The 20,195-nt window shown below is 35.9% G+C and overlaps 1 protein-coding gene across 9 annotated transcripts in view; it reads left to right on the top strand.

Annotated features, from left to right (window-relative positions):
• Window positions 1–20,195, top strand: part of PCSK5 (proprotein convertase subtilisin/kexin type 5) — a 229,498-nt gene that overhangs the window by 151,537 nt on the left and 57,766 nt on the right. For all 9 annotated transcript variants that reach the window (XM_085566214.1, XM_085566213.1, XM_021541528.4 and 6 more), the window contains 8 exons: window positions 5,373–5,509; window positions 10,432–10,575; window positions 12,337–12,439; window positions 13,005–13,198; window positions 14,636–14,720; window positions 16,697–16,794; window positions 17,256–17,385; window positions 18,353–18,468. In XM_085566214.1, the coding sequence (XP_085422340.1) occupies window positions 5,373–5,509; window positions 10,432–10,575; window positions 12,337–12,439; window positions 13,005–13,198; window positions 14,636–14,720; window positions 16,697–16,794; window positions 17,256–17,385; window positions 18,353–18,468 (1,007 nt within the window). The remainder of the gene's footprint in view (window positions 1–5,372; window positions 5,510–10,431; window positions 10,576–12,336; window positions 12,440–13,004; window positions 13,199–14,635; window positions 14,721–16,696; window positions 16,795–17,255; window positions 17,386–18,352; window positions 18,469–20,195) is intronic.

A 20,195-nucleotide genomic window follows, 5' to 3' on the forward strand; every position in this document is an offset into this window, starting at 1 on the left:
ACTCCATTATTAAAGAAAACTAACATTTTAATCCTGATATGATGAAACCTAAGGGCCAGTCATCATGCTGAGTCTCACTGAAAAGCCCTCTGAGGTGGTAGTAATCTAAGTCCACAATGATCTTACAATATTCCTGTGCTTGTACTGTGTCTACAGCGTGAAACAGTTCTTGGAAAGCCATTTCTCCCAACTCATACTTGCTATGTTTTGTTTCATTCATGTTAGCTATTTTTTTCTCTTCTTTTTTTTTTTTTTTTCTTTGAGGTGTTGATGAATAGATATCCCACTACTGAGCAGCTGGCTGACCAGTGGAGTGTGTGGAGCTCCTCAGCCTGACATGTCTGCAAGTAATGATGGATCATTAAATGTGGATATGTGTAGTTCCAGGGGACAAGTTCTCCACTTTTAAAGATGGTGATTGCCATACTAGCCACTATTTCAGGCTGGCAGGCATTGTACAGTATTGTTCATGTTACTCCAAATAATTTTATCACAATAGTTCAGAGATATCCATTGTTCCATAAAGCTTTGATAACCAGATATGACATGGAAATTAAAAAAAAAAAATGTGTATGCAAATACTTTAAATATGTTTTCTTTAGCTCCACATCCAGAAATTTTAAGTGACCTTCCACGTGTAGGTAAGAAAGCAAGAAAGCTTCTGAAATGCTTGGTGTGTTCTGTGTTTTTTTTTTTTTTTTTTTTTTTTTTTTTTTTTTTTTTTTTTTGAATACTTCAGTGCAGGTGGGCAGTAGGGTCTGGCTGAAGCTTTGGTTAAATCAGTTTGAGCTGTCTGCAGTTTTTCAGGGACTACGTCTCACAGGGAGCTGATGATTCAGCCCTATGGAGAAGAGCTGCTTTAAGGAGAATAGTTGACCACAGTGCTTTCAGGTTTGCAGCTTGGGGAGGCACTACATAGTCTCTTCAAACTGTAAGCACACTTGAAGTCATGTGTCTGTGCAAACTTCTGGGCAAGGACCACTTGCCCATGAGGCTGCCAGTTGGTGTGCTGGAGCACATCACAACAAAGACAGCTGCTGTAGGAGAAGAAAATTCTTACCTCTTTCCAGCTACTCCACTGGAAGTACACTTGCTAGTGCAGGATTTCTAGGTTCTTTAATGCATTGAGTTCAGTATACAACCATTGCTGTCAGTCAGGTGCAACTGCACCTTCTCAGCTGAAACAATCTAGATAACTGAAGAAAAGCTCCTTTTATGTGTTTACTTCTTAGTGTTCATCATAGGTAATGCTGGTGTTGCTAAACAAATCCGCTGCCTTCACTGCCTTTTGTCACATGAAATTAAAAATAAAAATTTTAGGAAGATTCTTTGATGAAAAGCTGACACATTTGTTTATTGGGTTTTTTAACACTGTTAAAAAGGGGCTAATTGCCTTCTTCTGGATCTAAAGTTTGATTACAGATTAATATTTCTGCTTTAAATTATATTATTGAAGAGAAAGGTTATGCAATTTTTAGGCTGAAGTGGCAGCAGTGGAAGAGATCAAGACTCTTGAATTTGTTTTAAGAAAAATAAGTGTAACATATATTCTTATCTAGGCATATATATGGTATGTGTTGAGTATGGCATAAAACTCCTCAGAGAGAGAAGAGCAATTTTTTTTCATGTAATGCTGTGATTCATTGTAAGGAGGAGCTTATAATTATATAGTCAATCATGCAGTAACATCCACACCATGTTGGGTGTTCTGTTTCTAAGAAAGGTCCTGTGAGTAACTGAATAATAGAATTGGCATTCTGTTGTGCTTATGTTAGCAAATAAGTGTATAATAATAATCTGAAAATTCAGATGTTGTTAATCACTTTGGTCTTTAAAAGCATGTTGCATTCATGAGTACAGATATATGATCATGGTCATAAAAAGCTATCAGATTATTCTAGTAATCTTGTTTAAGTATTTTAGTTTCTAATAATGTGTAATAGTCAATTAGCAGTTCATCAGACCATGTACTAAATGTTATTAACCCATGATAATCTGTGTCATAAGTGTGTCTTCAATAGGAATTTTGACAATATACAAAATTAAATTCTGGACTGGCTGCATGCTACTTAAAAGATCCTATGCATTTCTTTCTGAATAAGTAATGTACAGCTGAACATTTGATCATTTCATTTTCATTCATTTAACACTACTTAAAGTGAAATCCCTGTATTGTCTTATAGGTTCTTTGATTTGAGAGTTTAGTGCATAAATAAAGCAAAGCAAAAGTACTTGGACAATTTTGTATGTCCAAAATACATACCCAGACTCAGAGTCAGTAAGTTTCTACTTTGTTTTTAACTATTATTTTTACCTGTCTGTAGCTGTTTGATTTATTTGTAAAATGTTTCCTACAAATATGAAACCAGTTCATACATTCAAAGATTCCAAATTAGACCTTATTTTATAAAATTAAAATCTTTCTTAAAGATGTATTCTTTAAAAAAAATAGTCAGTTTACTCAGAAATAACATTACCCGATTTTTCCCATTTCCATGGATGGAAGCTTACAGTTCCAGTCACAGCATATTTTAGGTAACAGTGTTTTTAAAAACAAGACGTGGGCTTCTTGTCTCTTCCACCCAAAATGACTTAAAATAATTATTAAAATGGATATTCAATGATAGTTTAAAATTTCAAAACATGACCCACCTAGTTATCCAAAAAGTTTCCATAGTTACCCACTATGGAAAATATCAGACTAATTACAGTAAAAATAAAGAGAAGCTCATGTTTCTAATGTATATGAATAGGAGCTCAGTGAACACAAATCTGTAATTTCACAGTACTTGTATAATACTACATAATTTAGTTGCTACAATGGCAAAGAGAAATACTGGTGCCTTGTTGCATTGACAACATGTTTAGAAAGTGTAAGCTATCAGAAAACAACAGTATGGCAATTTGAATAACAGTTGGAAATAACCTACATGACTTAAATTGAATATACTTGCATGCAACTCCTGGATAATGTGTAATAATTTCTACTGTTTCAGTAAATAGTATTTGCCATGCCTTTGTGAGATTTGCTGTATTCACACAACTGATTTAACAGTGACCTGAAACAGGCCCATTCTGCTGCCAAAATACGTCTGCATAATACACTTACAGGCACATACACAGAAGAAAATCTCACACAATTAATTAGTGAAAATGATATATAAATATATATCGTGATATATAAATTATATATGATATATGATATGTATATTTTAATTTAGTTTTATAAGTGCTAATAAATTAGACTACTGTTATAGGTATTAATTTAAAATGGGAAACGGTAGCCAAAACTGAATGGCAAGTTGAACGTGAGCCAGCAGTGCCCTGGCAGACAGGAGTGCCAAGCATGTCCTGGGGGACATCAGGGGCAGCATCTCCAGATGGGCAAGAGAGGGGATTGTCCTGATCTGCTCTGGGGCAGCTCATCTCGAGTGCTGGGAGCAGGTTTGGGCGCCAGAATGTAAGACAGTGTCCAAAAGAAGCTGCAAAGACAGTGATGGGTCTGAAGGGAAAGCCATACAAGGAGCAGCTGAGGTTGCTTATGGTACTCAGCCTGGAGGACATTAAGAGGAGACCTCATCACAGTCCACATCTTCCTTATGAGGGCAAGCCAAGGGGCTGACACCAATCTCCTCTGTGGTGACCGGTGACAGGGTCTGAGGAAATGGCCTGAAGTTGTGTCAGAGGAGTTAAGCTGTGTATTAGGAAAGGGTTCTTCTGTGCACTGGAATAGGCTCTCAAAGACATAATCCTTGGGGCTGTCCTGGGTAGCGCCAGGAGCTGGATTTTGATGCTTCTTCCAAACTCAGGATACTTTATAATTCTGTGATTTTATGTTTGAATTGAGACTATGAAAATCAGGTTTTGGATAAGCCCTATGAAGTGTGCCAGTCCTGTAGGTCCATACAGTTTCTTTTGCAAGAAGTGTTGGACACACAATACCTGACCCCACGCCTCTGACTGACCATAGCAAGGACTATAGCATTTTATTCCTATCCCATGTGGCAGTTTATACCTACACAAAGAATGTACCTACACAAGCATCTTGTTTTCCTGTTTGCTGAATTTCACAACCTTTGAGAATAGAGCTTGAAATTAGCTTAGAAAAGAACAGATTCACATGAATTTAAATATAATATTTATGTTGTCTAATGCTAGGCTTTGTTTTATGGAAAAGTATTTTCACTCCATTGGATTTTCTACTGTAGAGATTCTTGTTTTTTAAAAACATTTAATCACAGCTATTACCAGTGAAGCTTTCACACACAAAATCAAGTTTATATAGGGATAAGTATTACACACACATATGTATATATATACATGCATATATAAACAGACATGCATACGTATCTCTGTGTGTATATATATATAAATATATAAGAATACATACATGTGAATGTATAATTACATACGTATTTTTTAAGTTGAGCCATGTGATTTTATTGGAGGCAACAGTCCTACTTAGAGTGCTCTTCTCCTCAATAGTTTTGGGGTACCAAGCAAGACACTGTGAGCACTAAATAAAAGTGCAAATTCTCTTGGGTATAATTTCCTGCCAGGAAGGGTTCTCCTTCCTTGTTTCACAGGTGATCACAATCATATTGCAATATGTGAAATTGATCCCCCTATACTAGAAATTATCATAATCCAGGCCTAAATTCTAGTGTCTTTGCCCACAACCTAAGTAATTAAATTATGGTAATGGTATTGGTTTGATTAAACCATCAGATGCCATTAGTCTCTCAGTTTACCCAAACTGAATTCTGTGAAGTGTTTGAAGAGGGTGATACCTTGGTTGTTTGAGGACTGAGGCCAGTGTCTCTGTTGCATATTACTTCCTCACAAGATGTATTGAATATTGAATATTGAATAGTGATGTATTGAATGACAGTTATCTTAAACTTACTGGTTTTATTTGGTTTAAACCCCTTTTAACTGTTCCAATCCAAAGCCAAAAATAAATATTACTGATATTTTCAAGCTTACAACTTATTTGTAATTACATCGTGCTGTTAAAGCAATGGAATTCTGTATTATATGCAGTTTTTCCAAGACCCACAAATCATATTAAAGAGTATTAGCAGTTTTGGTGTTTTTGCACTGAATTTGCTTGCCATTCTCTTTCTCATTATAAAAACATGTAATGTTTATATGTATAAAAACATGTAATGCATGTAACTCTCTTCCATAAAGCAACAAAGAACTGTTGAATGTGCTCAATACATGTGAGAAAATCATCATGAATAATGTTATATGAAGGTACAGATGAACAAACTGGCTGATTATTCAAGAGTTTGAAAGTGCACACTTGGAGGCACAGCTCCCAGGAAAAAAAAATGTTTGCCTTGAAATAATGTCATCATTTGTTTTAGGCTATTTGATCATTCCATGGAAGGATTCAAAAACTGGGAGTTTATGACTACTCACTGCTGGAGTGAAAAAGCAGCAGGTGATTGGATCTTGGAAATCTGTGACACTCCATCTCAGCTGAGAAATTTCAAGACTCCAGGTAGGACTCTAACATTTGTATGGGCTGTGTGAATTCTGAAAAGTGCTTGCTGTTTTCCACATTTTATTTACACGTGGGACATCTCACTGGTTTTAGTGTGAAGCCATAGATGGAAAGAGCATTAGTCTAAATTAAAGTTATCAATGCACTCTTTATTTTTATGTTACTGTTATCTACCTTTTAAGATACATGGTTTACTTTTGTTTTTTACTTTTACTTTTACTTTTTACTTTTATTCTGAATTTATTTATGTGGGATTTTTAGATAATCTATTTCTATTTTAAAAGAAATTAAATATCAGCCTCATTAAATCATTGTTGATAGAATAGATAGAGAATTTTAATTCTCTATTTCTAATCTTTATTTCTACTTTAGCTTTGTCATGTTCCAATAGCCAGTCTCAGCTTTTAAAAAGTGGTTGTTTGTCCAACCATCAAATTTATTGTCTTATTGCCTGACTCACTAGTCTACATAACCTGATTTTAGTTTTTTAGGATAGTAAACCAGCAATCATAAGCCAAAATTTGAAAAGCTTTTATTCAATATGTGGTTTGATATGGTCTTCTAATGAAGACTGAGATAAAGTATGATTTTCAAAATTTCTGAGCAGAAAATGTCTTCTAGACTCTGCTAACTATTTACTCCATGGCCAGTGTTATTTAAACATTAGCTGTATAGTCATGTGGTTAACTTCAAGTGCAGTGGTTTGAGAATCTTGATTATCTTCCCCTAGAGCTCTTAAAGGAAACACCAACATTACCAGTGTTTTAAATTTCACTTTATCACTACTGATCAATTCTCACCATAGCTTTCCAGCTATGGTTTGATCTTAACCAAACAATGTTAAATGCACCACTAAATGAAAAAGCAAAGTTTCCAGTACACTAAAAGGGGATACTCACTAAATGTGTTTAGAAAAGAAGACACAGAGTATAAGCAAACGGTCAGAAATTAAGGAGGTTTTGTGCTTGGGTTTTTTTCATTTTCAGTGCTTTAGAATTTGATAGATGGGGAGGTATTAAGCAGCAAATAAGTTGTTTAATTTTAATCAAATTACTGAAAAGAGACATAAATCAAGTATTTTCAAATCCATTTTACACTTGTTATTCCTGACACATCCAGGAACATCTCTGGTGCAAAGGACAAGTTAGGTTTTTGTGTACTGGAACCAATTGGTTCATCCAAAAGGCATGAAGGACAACCACAGAGCAATAAATTTCAGCTATTTCTCTCTTCTCTGACATACACCTTGCACTAAAAAATAGGTAGCATAGAGCCATTTTGCAAACTTTTAATCTGGGTAATTCTCCAGCTATATTGTACAGCCCTTTTACATCACCAGGATGATCTCAAAGTGGCCTGCTACATTTCCAGCTTTACACTTCAAGACCTGCTCCTGCACACTCCTGCACACTTCAGCCACACATGTAGTTGTATAGGTTTATTGTTTTCAATACATTATATCTACTCTCTCAGTGCTACAGTAGCTAATCTAATGGAACTGATTTCTTTTCCTCCATCAGAACTAAGGCCTAAAGATGCAACTCTGGAAAAGGCACAGTAAGGCTAGGGGACTGGGAAAAAGTAGGTCTGCAAAATCTAGATGTCTGGAGGAAGCTGATCTACTGCAAAAAATCCTGCTGGAGAGCTTATCCTCTACTTTGTTTTAACCACAATGGGAAACACTGCTTGAGACTAGTTTGGTTTTTTATTTGCATTTGGTTTTCACAAGATGCAGTGTGGTTGTGAATTTGGATCCTGGTTCATTGTATACTGTCTAGTAATGTATCCCCCATCTTTCTAGAGCAGTGGTTGCCCTCTGATGAAAGCTGTCCAGTTACTCTTCTGTTCAAAAAGATTTGGAAGTGCCTGCCATATATTAGTGGTGGATAAATTCAGCTGTTTGGGCATATCGGGATTAGTCTCTGCACTGAAGAGAACATGAAGTAAACAAAAGGTGCTTAAACGTAATTTATGCCTGGTGCCTCTCCAGTTCATGGTGCCTCTCCAGTTTATCACCATAGCCTGCAGTTTATCACACTGATATATCATCATCATGCCTGTTCCTTGTTTGTGTCCTGTGCATGTGTTTACTCAGCTCTTGAAAGGTCTTATAATTAAGAGTTGCCATTTTTCTGTAGTCAAATTAAAAAGAAAGACCCAGTGTGTTATCATATCCCTGCATTAGCAAGGTAACGCCACACCTGTTGCCTGAAAAGAAATTAAGAGTCCAGCTCATAAAAGTAATGCATGTGATTTCTACATTTAATTCTGTAGAGTTTATGGAGGTGAATATATGTTTGCTTTAAAACATTGCAATATACCCATTCTTCTGTAGATACAACATGGGACCTTTGTTACACATTCTAAATACAAATGGGGAAAGGATTATTTTAGCCAGATGAAATTGTAGAATCAGCCAAAAATGGGGAAAGAAAGATTTTGCCTTTAATGTGCATACTTTGTTTATTCATTATAAAAGTGTGTGTGTATGTATATATATTTCATTATTGAAATATTTTCATTGTGCAAATTAAACCCACCTTGAGGCAGTCTTCATTTGTTTACTGGCAAGTCACATTAATTTTTCTCTTCATTATTTTGTGAACTATTCTTAAAAGGCAGCTAATCTGAGAGACCCTACATTAGTCCCCTTGCTGCCCTATTGCATTATATATGCATTCAGAGTTACAATCCTTCCTTCAGTGATGTTAGTACAAGATCTTCAGTATGTGTAAAATTCAAACACAATATGCTATGCCTTAGGAGCAGATTTACATGTGGTTATTTGTATTAGGTTCTTGCAAATACTTTTACCAGTGTTCTGGGAGAAATGGAAAAATACTTATTTCTCTATTTGAGTGAGTTTGGGCTTATAACAAATGGGGATAAAAAGATCTGAATAACTTAGCAATACACAATTTTTTTAAATTGCATCCATTTTATGATGATTTGTGTGCTCTGGAAGTAGTTTAGAACACAAAAAAGGCAGGGACTGGACATTAAGAAGATGTATCTTTGAAAGGGCTGTAGATATGACCACGTATCTGATTGAAAATTATCTCCCTGTGTGGCTTCTTTTTTAAAAAGAAAAGTGCCATTAAGGACACAGTTGGATCAGTCTAAGGAACATAGAGATGTAACTTAATTCCCACATGTCTTTAGAGGAAGAAAATACATTATTTGGATCTTTTTAATCCAATGGATCTTTAGGTTTTACATATCTGTGGGTAGGAAAAGAAATAGAAAACAAGGTGTATACAGTTTTACAGCCAAGATAATTGGCCAGTAGTTTGGCAGCAGGTGTGGTATAGTTATCAGCAGTTAATTTTTTTAATCAAGATCAAATGTCTCTTTAAAGACAGTAATAATTCAGATATGAAAAGTTGAAAGCTACTGTGTGACACAACTGCCATGTGATACAGTCTCTGGTTTGTAGTTTCTACTCAAAAACTGAGTATCCCACAGAGGAGGTTTCATATGAAGTGTGGAAATTTTTGTCTCAAAATTATTCAGTTGGATTGGCAAGAGACATAGAGATAACAGAGATGTTCATCTTCAGCCCTAGTATAAGCTATTTAAAAGAATTTGCTTATGATCTCTCAGGTAGTGTATTTGGTTATTGTTGCTTACTGCTAAGAGTATACATGTACAAGCAGAGAGATACTTGTCTTTGTCATGTCACTGGAGGCTACCAGATGACATTGGGAAAAATACAGAAAATCACATGCAAGGTCTAATTAATTTGATTGTACAGATTGAAAAATGCAAGTGAATAATATTTCAAGTTCATTAAAATGAAAGAAGAGGAAGATTGCTTGAATTTAATTTTACATTAAATATACTACATTATTTTCTTGAGAAGTGTCAAACGTGGATTATATTTCTCATTAAATAATCGTTTTTCTTGTGAAGAGTTTTAACCACAAAACAGCCTCCAAAACACAATCATTTAAACTCTCCCTGTTTCTCTGGTTCCTTTTTGTTTTAATGAAAATTTGACATTTAGACATAGTTCTTCCAGCACAGATTAACATAACCAAGATGATGGGCTGATACCAACTTTTTCAAGCAGGGATGTGGTTTTTATGTGTCTTTTCTTTAACCATTATTTGGCCTGAGTGCTTTTGCTCTTTCTCCAAATTTTTTCACCTGGTAGTATAGAGAGAAAGGTAGGGACTGAAAGGTCACCTTGTATGTTCTGACAGCATGATCTGATGACTTGATATACGTTTATTATTTTATTCTTTTCCAAAAAACCTTACCAGAAAGTCAGGTAATGCTTAAGTTGGCCAGATGGTTCTTTCTGTCTTTGCTCAGATATTAAGAGGATAAAATATTAGTGATGATTGCAGACAGTGCACTGATATATCTGCCAAATAAGTGGTACAAAGAAATTATGCTGATTTGAGTGAGACAGTGATGTTCTTCCATGGAGATTTTAAGAGACAGTGTTTCTTGTTCATGAGGTTGTGTCCTAAAAGTCAAAGAAAGGCTCTTTCTTAAGTCAGAATTCTGAATACAATTACTTAGCTAAAGGATATCAATAATAATTACTGGACAATTAATAGTGTTCTGAGGGGAAAGTGAAATCCAGAGCAAAACCACCTTATGCAGTACCATGTACATATTCCAAATAACTGTATGCCCAGATGTTTTGTTTATTGTTTATATTGAGTTCATCCCATGATGCAAACCTTTGCTATATCTATAAGAGATTGAAGTGCAATGAAAATACAGTGTAAAGATCTGATTGAAGCAAATACACTTTTTCAGCTTATAGTAAAACAACTATTGCACTTACTTGAAAAGCAATGTCTTCCATACCTACTCATAACAACATGCTTAAAAGATACATACTTTCATAAGACACAGAAAAGAGAAGTAGTTCTGAAAACAGTTTTATAATACTTAACTTACAGGCAAATTGAAAGAGTGGTCCTTAGTACTGTATGGAACATCCATCCAGCCTTACTCACCAAGAAATGATTTTTCCAAAGTGGAAAGAGTGCGCTCCAGTCCAGTTGAAGACCCTACAGAAGATTATGCAACAGATGACTATTCAGGTGTGTTCATTCATTTACTCTGTTTATGCAGTAACTGAACCCTTAACAGCTTTAAGGATGACCTGAGAATCTGCATATGTAAAATGTTCAGTGAATTGAATTCTTCACCAAAGATGAGAAGAATTTGTTTCACAACTGAATGTTAAGCATTTGAGTTTGCATGCATAGAGTTATATGTTTTTAAGCTACACTTAACATGGTATAAAGAATGCACTGTTTTGCATATAAGTATATAAAGCTATATATACTTATGCATATATATGAGAAGAACTTTATCTTCTACATCTGTGTTGTTTCTCACTGATCACTATGGATGTTTTTAAACCTTGTCATTAGACTTTAGTAGAGTTGGATTTTTAGCACTGCAAAATAAGTCAAGTTGGCAGTTTCTTACATGTAATCCACCATTAGCAGTACCATGTGATGAATCTGAAGTATATCTCTGGCCAGCAAAAAGGAAGAGAAAGTTCAATTTACTATTTTCTGTTATTCCATTCTCCTTTCATAACATGTCAGTCACACAGTCTCTATTTTAGATGGACAGCTGCAGAACTCCTTGTTTTAGTAGTTAATGAAACACTACTGTCTCTACTGTAAAGGTCACTATGTTAAAACTTCTTAAGTTTTTATATGAAGCAAACTCAACACAATTCATTGAGTGATCCTGGAAGTTGTAACTTGGCCCACAGTCACTGTTCATCTCCATAAAGGCAAGATGTGATGGTTCTCTCCTCCCATAGAAGGATCTATTTGAAAACTGTAAGAACAAAATCATAGAAAATACTAAATTGGAACAGATCCAAAAGTACTATCAAGCCTAATGTGAGTGCAGGTGAGACAGAGGACTTGGGAATCAGCAAGTACTAGCTGAGGCTTCTGTAGCTTGTAGCAGCACAGAGCATCAGGGCCCTGGTGTCTGGTTCATTGGGTCACGGTAGCCACTTGGACCAGCTGATACCCACTCAGCAACCAGAGTAGCCACTGATCATTGTATTCATCATTTATGTTGTCCTTTTTAGAAGTTATTTTGCTAATCATTCCTAATTATGAGTTACAGAAGTCTTTGCACATTTCAAAATTAAATGAGGATGTCATACTTGTTAAAAAAGCTTGCCTTTTTTTCTGAATTTTTGAAGTCAAATCATGCAGGTATTCAGGAAACCTCCCTGTCCAGCCATCCAGGAGCCACTCTGTAAGTCATACTCTCAACACCTGAGCGAGGACCAAGGCCCCTTCACAGCTACACACCCCACACTCAAATAATTAGGCCAGGTTTCCTCACTAGCTCAACCCTAGTTTTCCCATAGCAGAGTCTCAGACTTGCCAATCCTTAGAATAACTTAATCTTGGTGCAATAACTAAATTAAAAAGTAACAGCGTGAGCTGAGTGCCTCTGAAGTGGGGCCCTGAATGAGGGAAATCTTGGGCTTTTGTACCCTTACAGTTTTACTGCATGAAAGTCTCAAGGTCTTTGGCTCTTGCTGTGTCTGTACATGTTTGGTCACCTGACTGGTGACATAGGTCCCCACGTAGATTTTTATGTAAAGAGCCTGCACAGCCTCTTGCTTGGAGTTTCTGCCACCCTGAGCTCAATCTTGAGCTCACAGTGCAAGTAGCAAACTGAGCTACCTGTTCTAGGTGTAGTCGTCAAGAGAGAGAAATAGAGTAATTGCATTTTGCAATAAAATACTGTGTTTTAAGGTGTCCCTTAAATGAGAAGTTTTAATCCCTTTGTCCCTCTGTATTCTGTTTTTCTTACAGGTCCCTGCAATGCAGAATGCAGTAAAGTAGGGTGTGATGGGCCAGGACCAGATCATTGTACTGACTGTCTGCACTATTACTACAAATCTAAAAACAACACAAGGTAAGAGAAAGAGAAAAAAACTTCACTTCATTGATTTCTTAGTATATATCTTAACTTTCTCCCCTCTTCTCTTCATTGCAGTCATGGATAATTAATTTCCCATGATTTTGAAAAATTTTCTTTGGAGTTAAAAAACCCCAAGCCATAGCTAATCAGAATTTAAAATACAGCTTTGTAAAATCCTTCGCTGATTATATCCCTACCTCTTTTTTTTCCATAAGAAACTTTCTCTATATATATGTATTCAAAGACTCTCATATCTACTGCAGCTGATGTGATTAGGTAGGAATTGTTGATTTCTTCCAACGTAGGAAGAAATGTAGATCGTCCAAAATTATACTGTAGACTGTTGGACAAGACATATGCTAGTGAGATAGCATGTGTAGGGGCATAAATGCAATAGAGTCAGCTTGATGCAGTGCTTACAAGGGTTATATCAGTAAGCACATGATCATTAGAAAAGCAACAATGCTGAGAAATACTTCTGCTTTGCAGTCATGGTCCAGGAATGTGGTGGCAGGTTATTTCATTAACAATTCTGCCTTCTCTTCCCTGCTGTCTGCAGGATCTGTGTTTCGACCTGCCCACCTGGTCACTACAATGCAGACAAGAAACGATGTAAAAAATGCTCACCCAATTGTGAAACCTGTGTTGGAGGCCATAATGACCAGTGCATGACCTGTAAATCTGGCTACTACCTGAATGAAGTAACCAATAGCTGTATTACCAACTGCCCTGATGGGTTTTACCTGGATAAGAGTTAGTATCTCTTGTTGGTTTTTTTTTGCGGGCTACAGAATTTAATGTGGGGAGGTTGCTGGAATGCTTATGAGCAGGAAAAGTGTACATTAGTCTCTTATCCTATTCCTTTTATTAAATTGTTGCCAAGCATGATCAATAATGTCCTCAATAATCTTCCCTTATTTTAAACACCATGCTTATTGCAGGATGTCTTTTCAGCTGGGGGTACCTGAGAGTAACAGTAGCAGAACCAGGGCAGTTCAAGAGCAAGTCAGCTGAAGGACAGCAAAGGTTATCAGTACTTGGGGAAGGGACAGAGCGCCCATTCTGTCCTTGACTCCCCATTCAGCGAGACTATATGGCACCAGAAATGAGAGCTGAGACATTGGCCATGGCCAGTGGACCAAAGATCTACCAAAAACAGGCTCTTAACATAGTTGCAAATAATGTTTCTGACAGACCTAATCACCTCCAGAGTGATGTGACTGCCCAAGAGCAGTAATCCTCAGCCATGATAGGTACCTGCCTTCAGCTTCCTCCTGTGATTGCCAAGTACAAGTCCATGTTTAATTTCCTGCTTTGGCTAACAAAAATACTTAGACATATATTCAAATGGGCTTAAAACTGCAGTGACTTTTGTTATCTTTAAGACTCTCCTTAGAAGATAAATATGTTCTCAGGAGCTTTGTTTATCTAGGTACCTAATGTTCTGCTTTCTCCAGCATGAAGCTGTGTGCTTCATTTTGAGAATTAGTAAAAACAGCTCCTACCTTAATTCTTGCATTTTCACTGTGTGAGAACTACAGTAATCAAAACTCTTTCCCATACAAATTAAGATGGATAGATAAAAATATAGGATTAAATGGGGAAATTGAGTTTTTCTTCTCGGAATGGTATGTGTCACTCACTGCATGTCAAAAGACAGCAGGGCTGAAGAGAGAGAGACATTTCTTAAAGAAGGGATCTCTAGAGATAAAAAAGCAGTTGTTAACTAATTTGTATATTTACTTTGTTAAGATCAGATCTGTTTATGCAGGTGTGTCTTTTAGCACTAAATCAGGAAGACAGGACAGACTGCTGGCATGGAAGGTGTAAGATTGCAGGACAGTCTTCAGAACACATGGCAGTCATTAGTGCATATCACTACTATATGAGAAGGTGACTTAAGTCCATATTATAATGAATGTAAAATTTAAGTGTTTATGAAAATTCTTTAATGGCATCAAAACATACTATTTCTCAGGGTGTAACTATAACTTCAAATGTATGGAAATATTGTAAACCATTTTATATTTGATGGAAAAAGCTAATGATAGGCAGAATTTTGTTGTTTTAGTGTAGCTTGATGTTGATGTCAAACTAGAAAGTAGTAAGTCATGTAATAATATATCCATAGAATTTTAGCAACAAATCTGACCAAGGTTTTCTGGGTTGTTTTCTTTTTTTCTCTTGTAGATAAGATTGTTTGTCGTAAATGTAGTGAAAACTGCAAGACCTGTGTTGAATTCCAAATCTGCACAGAATGCAGACATGGCCTAAGGTGAGGAAATTATGTATGTCTCTAAACATAGTATCTGAAGAGGTAGACAAGGCTGAAGATACACAATGAAGAACATCAGATAGCTATTTAACCTTGCATGGACTTCATTTCATCTGTTCCAATGCTGTTTAGTCTGTAATAGTGATCCTGAGTGCCAATATGGCTGACAACAGGCTTTTAGGAGGCTTTTTGTATGTAACATAAAAGCCACAGTCATGTGGAAAGCTGGCTTCTTCAATTTTTGACCTACGTTATGTTGGTCAAGGATTGTTTTAGAAGTAGAGGTAATGAATTGTATTAATCTTCCTGATTCATTCATGTGGTAGTTAGAAATTATTTTCTTATCTTTATTGCATTTCTTCATGTATCCAGTCATTCACTTTCCTCAAGTACCTGAGGCTCAATTTTATTACAGTACAGTGGTCATATATTTTAAACAGCAGGTGACTTTTTTCCTTCAGAGGGGAACTTAATTATTCTTTAAAATGATAGATAAACATACCAAGTAGCAGTACACATTTCAAGTTCCTTTATAAAGAATGACCTTTTGGTCCAAGTAGCAAAGGTCAAAAATCTTATAAAATTCAGGACAGACTGTATGCTGGCTTAGTGCCACAAAAATATGAAGTCAGTATTCAGTATCTGTAGGTATTATTTTGAATACCAGTATTGTTTTAATGTTTTACCACTGAGATTTCCTGTTGCATTAAAGTGGATTTTCATCTTATGGTAAAAGCTGAAGGTTTGCTTCTAGGACATCAATAGCTGGATTCCTTTATTGAAATTGAAATACTAAAAGAAATTTAAAACCTAACATTCATGTTTTCTTGGGGAATTTTAGCAAATAGAGAGTCACTTTTGGTAGCATTTCTTAAAAAATGTGTGGTTATATCAGATAAATGAAGCCTTTCAGGACATGCATTTCATATTCCATAGTTGTTCCATACTTCCTGCATTTTCTTAGCAGAGATATCAATGAGTAAGGCCTTCCTTGAATGGGTCTTGAGAGACTTGAATTCCAGATCTACTCCATTATTGGCCCATTAAATAAACTTGGGCAAATTATTTTCCCATCTGTAGATACATGATAATGCTATGTGCATTGTAAAGCTCTTTGAGGTATGTCTCTGAGGAAAAACAAGAGAAAAGCAGGGGCTGTGAAGTTTCATTGAATTGCTGGTTTATTTTCTAAACTGTGACTGAATACACTCTTGAATATTGTCAGTGGTGCTGAACTAACATGTCTGTTGCTGTAGCTAATCTATAAAAACATGGTTAGCATTCAGAGTGGGAAACCCCAGAGCTGATGAGCATTTTTAGAGGAAGTGTTAAATTGGATAAATCCTGAGATTCTGCAGAAGATGGTAAATATGGCATAAAAGTCCTAGTTTAAAAAAAATTATTTTCAACAAACAAACAAAACCCAAACCCCAACAAACTGCCATAGCCACCATATAACATGAAAGTAATAAAACAGCTAATTCAAGGAATACACAAAATTGTGACTTGTTCCTTATATTTTTATGCTCTCTTGAAAGTGCTTGTAGGCAGAATATCTCCATCTGTAATCTCAACAAATCTCACAAGCCACACAGAACTGGCATTCAGTTAACAAGTCCCTTAGCATTTTTTTAATGCTGACCCTATGCCAAATTCCTCATGGATAATTGCATTTTACATGCCTGAATTTTTAGTATTGCTTGTCATTGTTAATTTTTTTCTTTCCCCTATTACTTGGTAGTATTTACAAATAGTTTGTAAACAGCTTCTTTACACCACCATGGACAAAACTGCTTTGCATTCCCTCTTTAAGTGATTGGCGTCTCTAAATACATGAAATATGACAGGTGGAGGAAGCTGATGAATCATAATATATGGGTTGTTCTTTGATTAAAAGAGAATGACTGGATTGTGCACAATCTTGTTGCCCTCTGTTGCCATTATCTGCTCTGTGTTTTCTTTCCTTTTTATAATAGTTTGCATGGCACCAGATGTGCTATCCGCTGTGAAGAAGGAAAATACCATAATGGCAGAGAATGTGAACCATGCCACCGCTCCTGTGCAACATGTGCAGGTACCACACTGACATTTGTCTGCATAATTTTCATTCCTGTATGATTTTACCTCTGATTTTATTCCACTATATCACAGCTACAGTATAGCATCATTGTTTACATGTGAATCCTTCACATGTAATCCTTCTGTTAGTAGCTTTTAATTACATTTTAAATACAGCAAACTTCCTTTAACTAGCATAGAAATCTAGGTTTTTAATTGAAAGAATTAATAAATTCCTCTTTCTTTTTCCTTTTTTTTTCTTTTTCTTTTCTTTTTGCTTTTTCTAATTTTATTGGAACTTACTATGGTTTCCAGTAATGCCTTCCATTTTCTTCCAAGGATGGAATAATGACTGGTAGATTTTGTGGGAGCTTTTGAACTGCAGTCATTCATTTCAGAAAAAAAAGATACTTGAAATGATGTAATTGTTTATTTTGACAATGTACCTGCCTTCTAACAATTTCTCTTTGGACTAAGGTGCTGGAGTAGATGCCTGTATAAACTGCACACAGGGTTACTTTATGGAAGATGGAAGATGTGTGTTGTCCTGCAGTAGTGGTTATTACCTTGATCACTCCACTGAAAGTGGATACAAAAGCTGTAAAAGGTATGATCAGTGACTGATATATCTGGTACTTGGCAATATATTAGCTATTACTGTGTTGGAAATTATCATACTTATTAGAAGATAAAACACTGTTGACTTCAAAACATTAAAAAAATACATAATGCTAACTAAATAAGAAAAATATATTATTTTTGTTGTTATTATTATAATTATATTATTTATATTCATACAGGTCCTATAAAAGCATTTTTTCTGGTATATGTGTGTGACCTTCACTTTAAAACAGCCTGTAATGAGCCTGTTAGTTAGTTAGTTAGTTAGTATTTATAAAGACTATTTCAGTTCTTCCACTGCATATTCACAAACATAGCGCAGGTGGATTCTAGACTACTGTCCAGAATTGCTTACCTGACACAAGTGCATGAATGGCTCCATAAATCTTGGGCAAAGTTGTGCTGTGCAAGGAAGGAACATCTTTTCTATGCCATACTTTGTTAAACAAATATCATTTGTTGCCCTTTGGAATCGTTTGTTGTTGACTCAGATCTAAGTTCAGGGCAGGAAGGGAATCCTCATGTGTTTCAGTGTGTTCTACATAAAAAGACAATCAAATATGTAATGAAAAGACAATGGAACAAGATGGGTGACGAAGGGACTGGGCATCATGTCGGTCATTTCTATCCTGTGGCTTTAATTCATGCCTTTCACATGCCCATGTTTGCACCATCAGCTTAATAATTTTGCTAATTATTTATGCATAGTTCTAATGCACTAGAATAATACAGCTGTGTAGTAAAAACACTGGAATAGAAACTTGTTGATGGAAAGAAACAGGACTGAGTTGCAGGGGTAGTCAATTATTTATTATCAAAATTGGTAATAGTAATATTATAGTACGTTATAGCTCTAGAAGGAACAAACAAGTCCTTTGCAATACAGAAGAGGTCTCCTAGGATGCCTTATATTTGGTGAGGCCAGAGAACCAACTCCTGCCATTGTCTTTCAGATGCGATGCCAGCTGTTTGGATTGCAGTGGCCAAGGAGACCGAAACTGTACAAGCTGTCCAAGTGGCTACAACCTAGACACTGGTGTCTGTGTCATTGGAACAGTATGCAAGGATGGTGAGTGCAAGTCTCTGATAAGATTCGTTTTATCACTGCCAGCTTCTTTTAGATGTGTCGGGTTGGTTTGGCCCGCTTTTCTTCTTAAGTATAGCCTACATTACTTTTTAAATTTTTCAGACATACGAAAAGGAGAAATTTACATTTGCATGTGTTTGCAAGATTAGTCACAACTACTTCACATCATTTACCTGAATTTTCCTAAAATAATTTTTCCCCTTGCCAACAACCTACTTTTCCTTCCTTAGCATTGTTCAAAAGCTGTTGCTTTCAACAGATTTTTATATGAGGACCCTAGAGTACTATTAATAGAATTACATTTATCTGTCTCAGCACTTTAAACTGTGAAAATGCTGGTAAGTAAAAATTATTTAAAGCACCAATTGCTTGACTTGTGTGAAAGGGTAGTGGGAAAAAAAGGATTCTGAAATAGGGAACATACAATTTAGGGTGGAGATTTGAATTTCCTCCAAATTCTCTGTGGAAACCAAAATAGCCTTCTTATTGCATATCTTATTGCATATGATTGGCTTAATTATTCACTAATATAAATTCCTTTTAAATGTCACAATTACAGAGACATTTAGATAACGTTGTATTTTACTAAAGATGTTACCATGTGAATTACTGGTAAATAAAAACTAACAAGAGCAATCCAACAGGAAAATCATATCAGAACAAAGTCTGTGAAGATACCTGACATCAGATATAGTAAAAGCTAACAGTGATTCTTAGGTCCAGCTTATTTTCACTGGATTTACTAGGAGTTAAAGACTTTAAAATGAAGAAAGAAGGAGCACAGGTGTGAGTCTTAGACTTCTTCCTGTGGACCTTTGCACATCCTGTTGGAATATAGGCTTCTAAACTTTGAAAAGTATCCTGTTCTTTGTAAAGTTACATTGCAGATATTGGTAAACTAGTCATGAGCCCTTTTCATGTCTGGACATTGGAAGAGTTATTGTCTATAGCAGGTCCAGAAGAGGACAGATATACATAGACAAATTAAGAAGTGTAATGCTAATATGGTATTGAATTGATTTCTGCAATGCAAACATTTGAGATATCAGTTTGGTTTTTAACATGGCTGGATAAATCCATCTTCATTTGTAACATTCAGCCTCGATCTCATACCCTGTAGTTCCTAAGGGTGAGGACACCCCATCTCAGAACTGTCACCACCATTCTTCCAAATGCAGCTGTTACAGAAGGGCAACACATGGATGTGCAGGCACTTGGAATGCAGCGTGCTGGGTCACACCACACAGCACATGTTCTCAGCAGTCTAGGGTAACAAGGAAAGTCCAGGAGGGTTTGGTTTGTTTTTTTTGGATTTGTTTTTTTTTCTGTTAATTTACGAAAGCAGAGAGGGTCTCATTTCAATGCCTTACAGTCAACTCACTCTACAGGATTTGCATTTCTGTTGAGAATGTTTTACTCTTTTTTTCTGTGGTTTGTTTTATTCTTTTAATTCGTAAAAATTGAGAGCAAATTCCTTTGCTGTAAATATCACTGTATTCTAATTATTCTCTTTCTAATCTTTTTTCCTTTTCATAAATGGATACCAATCATTCCCTGTTGGACCACACAATATCTCTTCCTGAAAAAAAAAATGTTGTTGACTGAAATTCCTTCTGATGGACCAAATTTCCTACTTGCTACCTGCTCCTGAATGGTCTCTTCAACCAAATCTGCATGTCTGACCAATTAAACCTTCCTCCATTGTACAC

This window comes from Lonchura striata, chromosome Z (genome assembly GCF_050655825.1).
Source record: "Lonchura striata isolate lonStrDom1 chromosome Z, ASM5065582v1, whole genome shotgun sequence".
NCBI classification, from domain to species: Eukaryota; Metazoa; Chordata; class Aves; order Passeriformes; family Estrildidae; genus Lonchura; species Lonchura striata.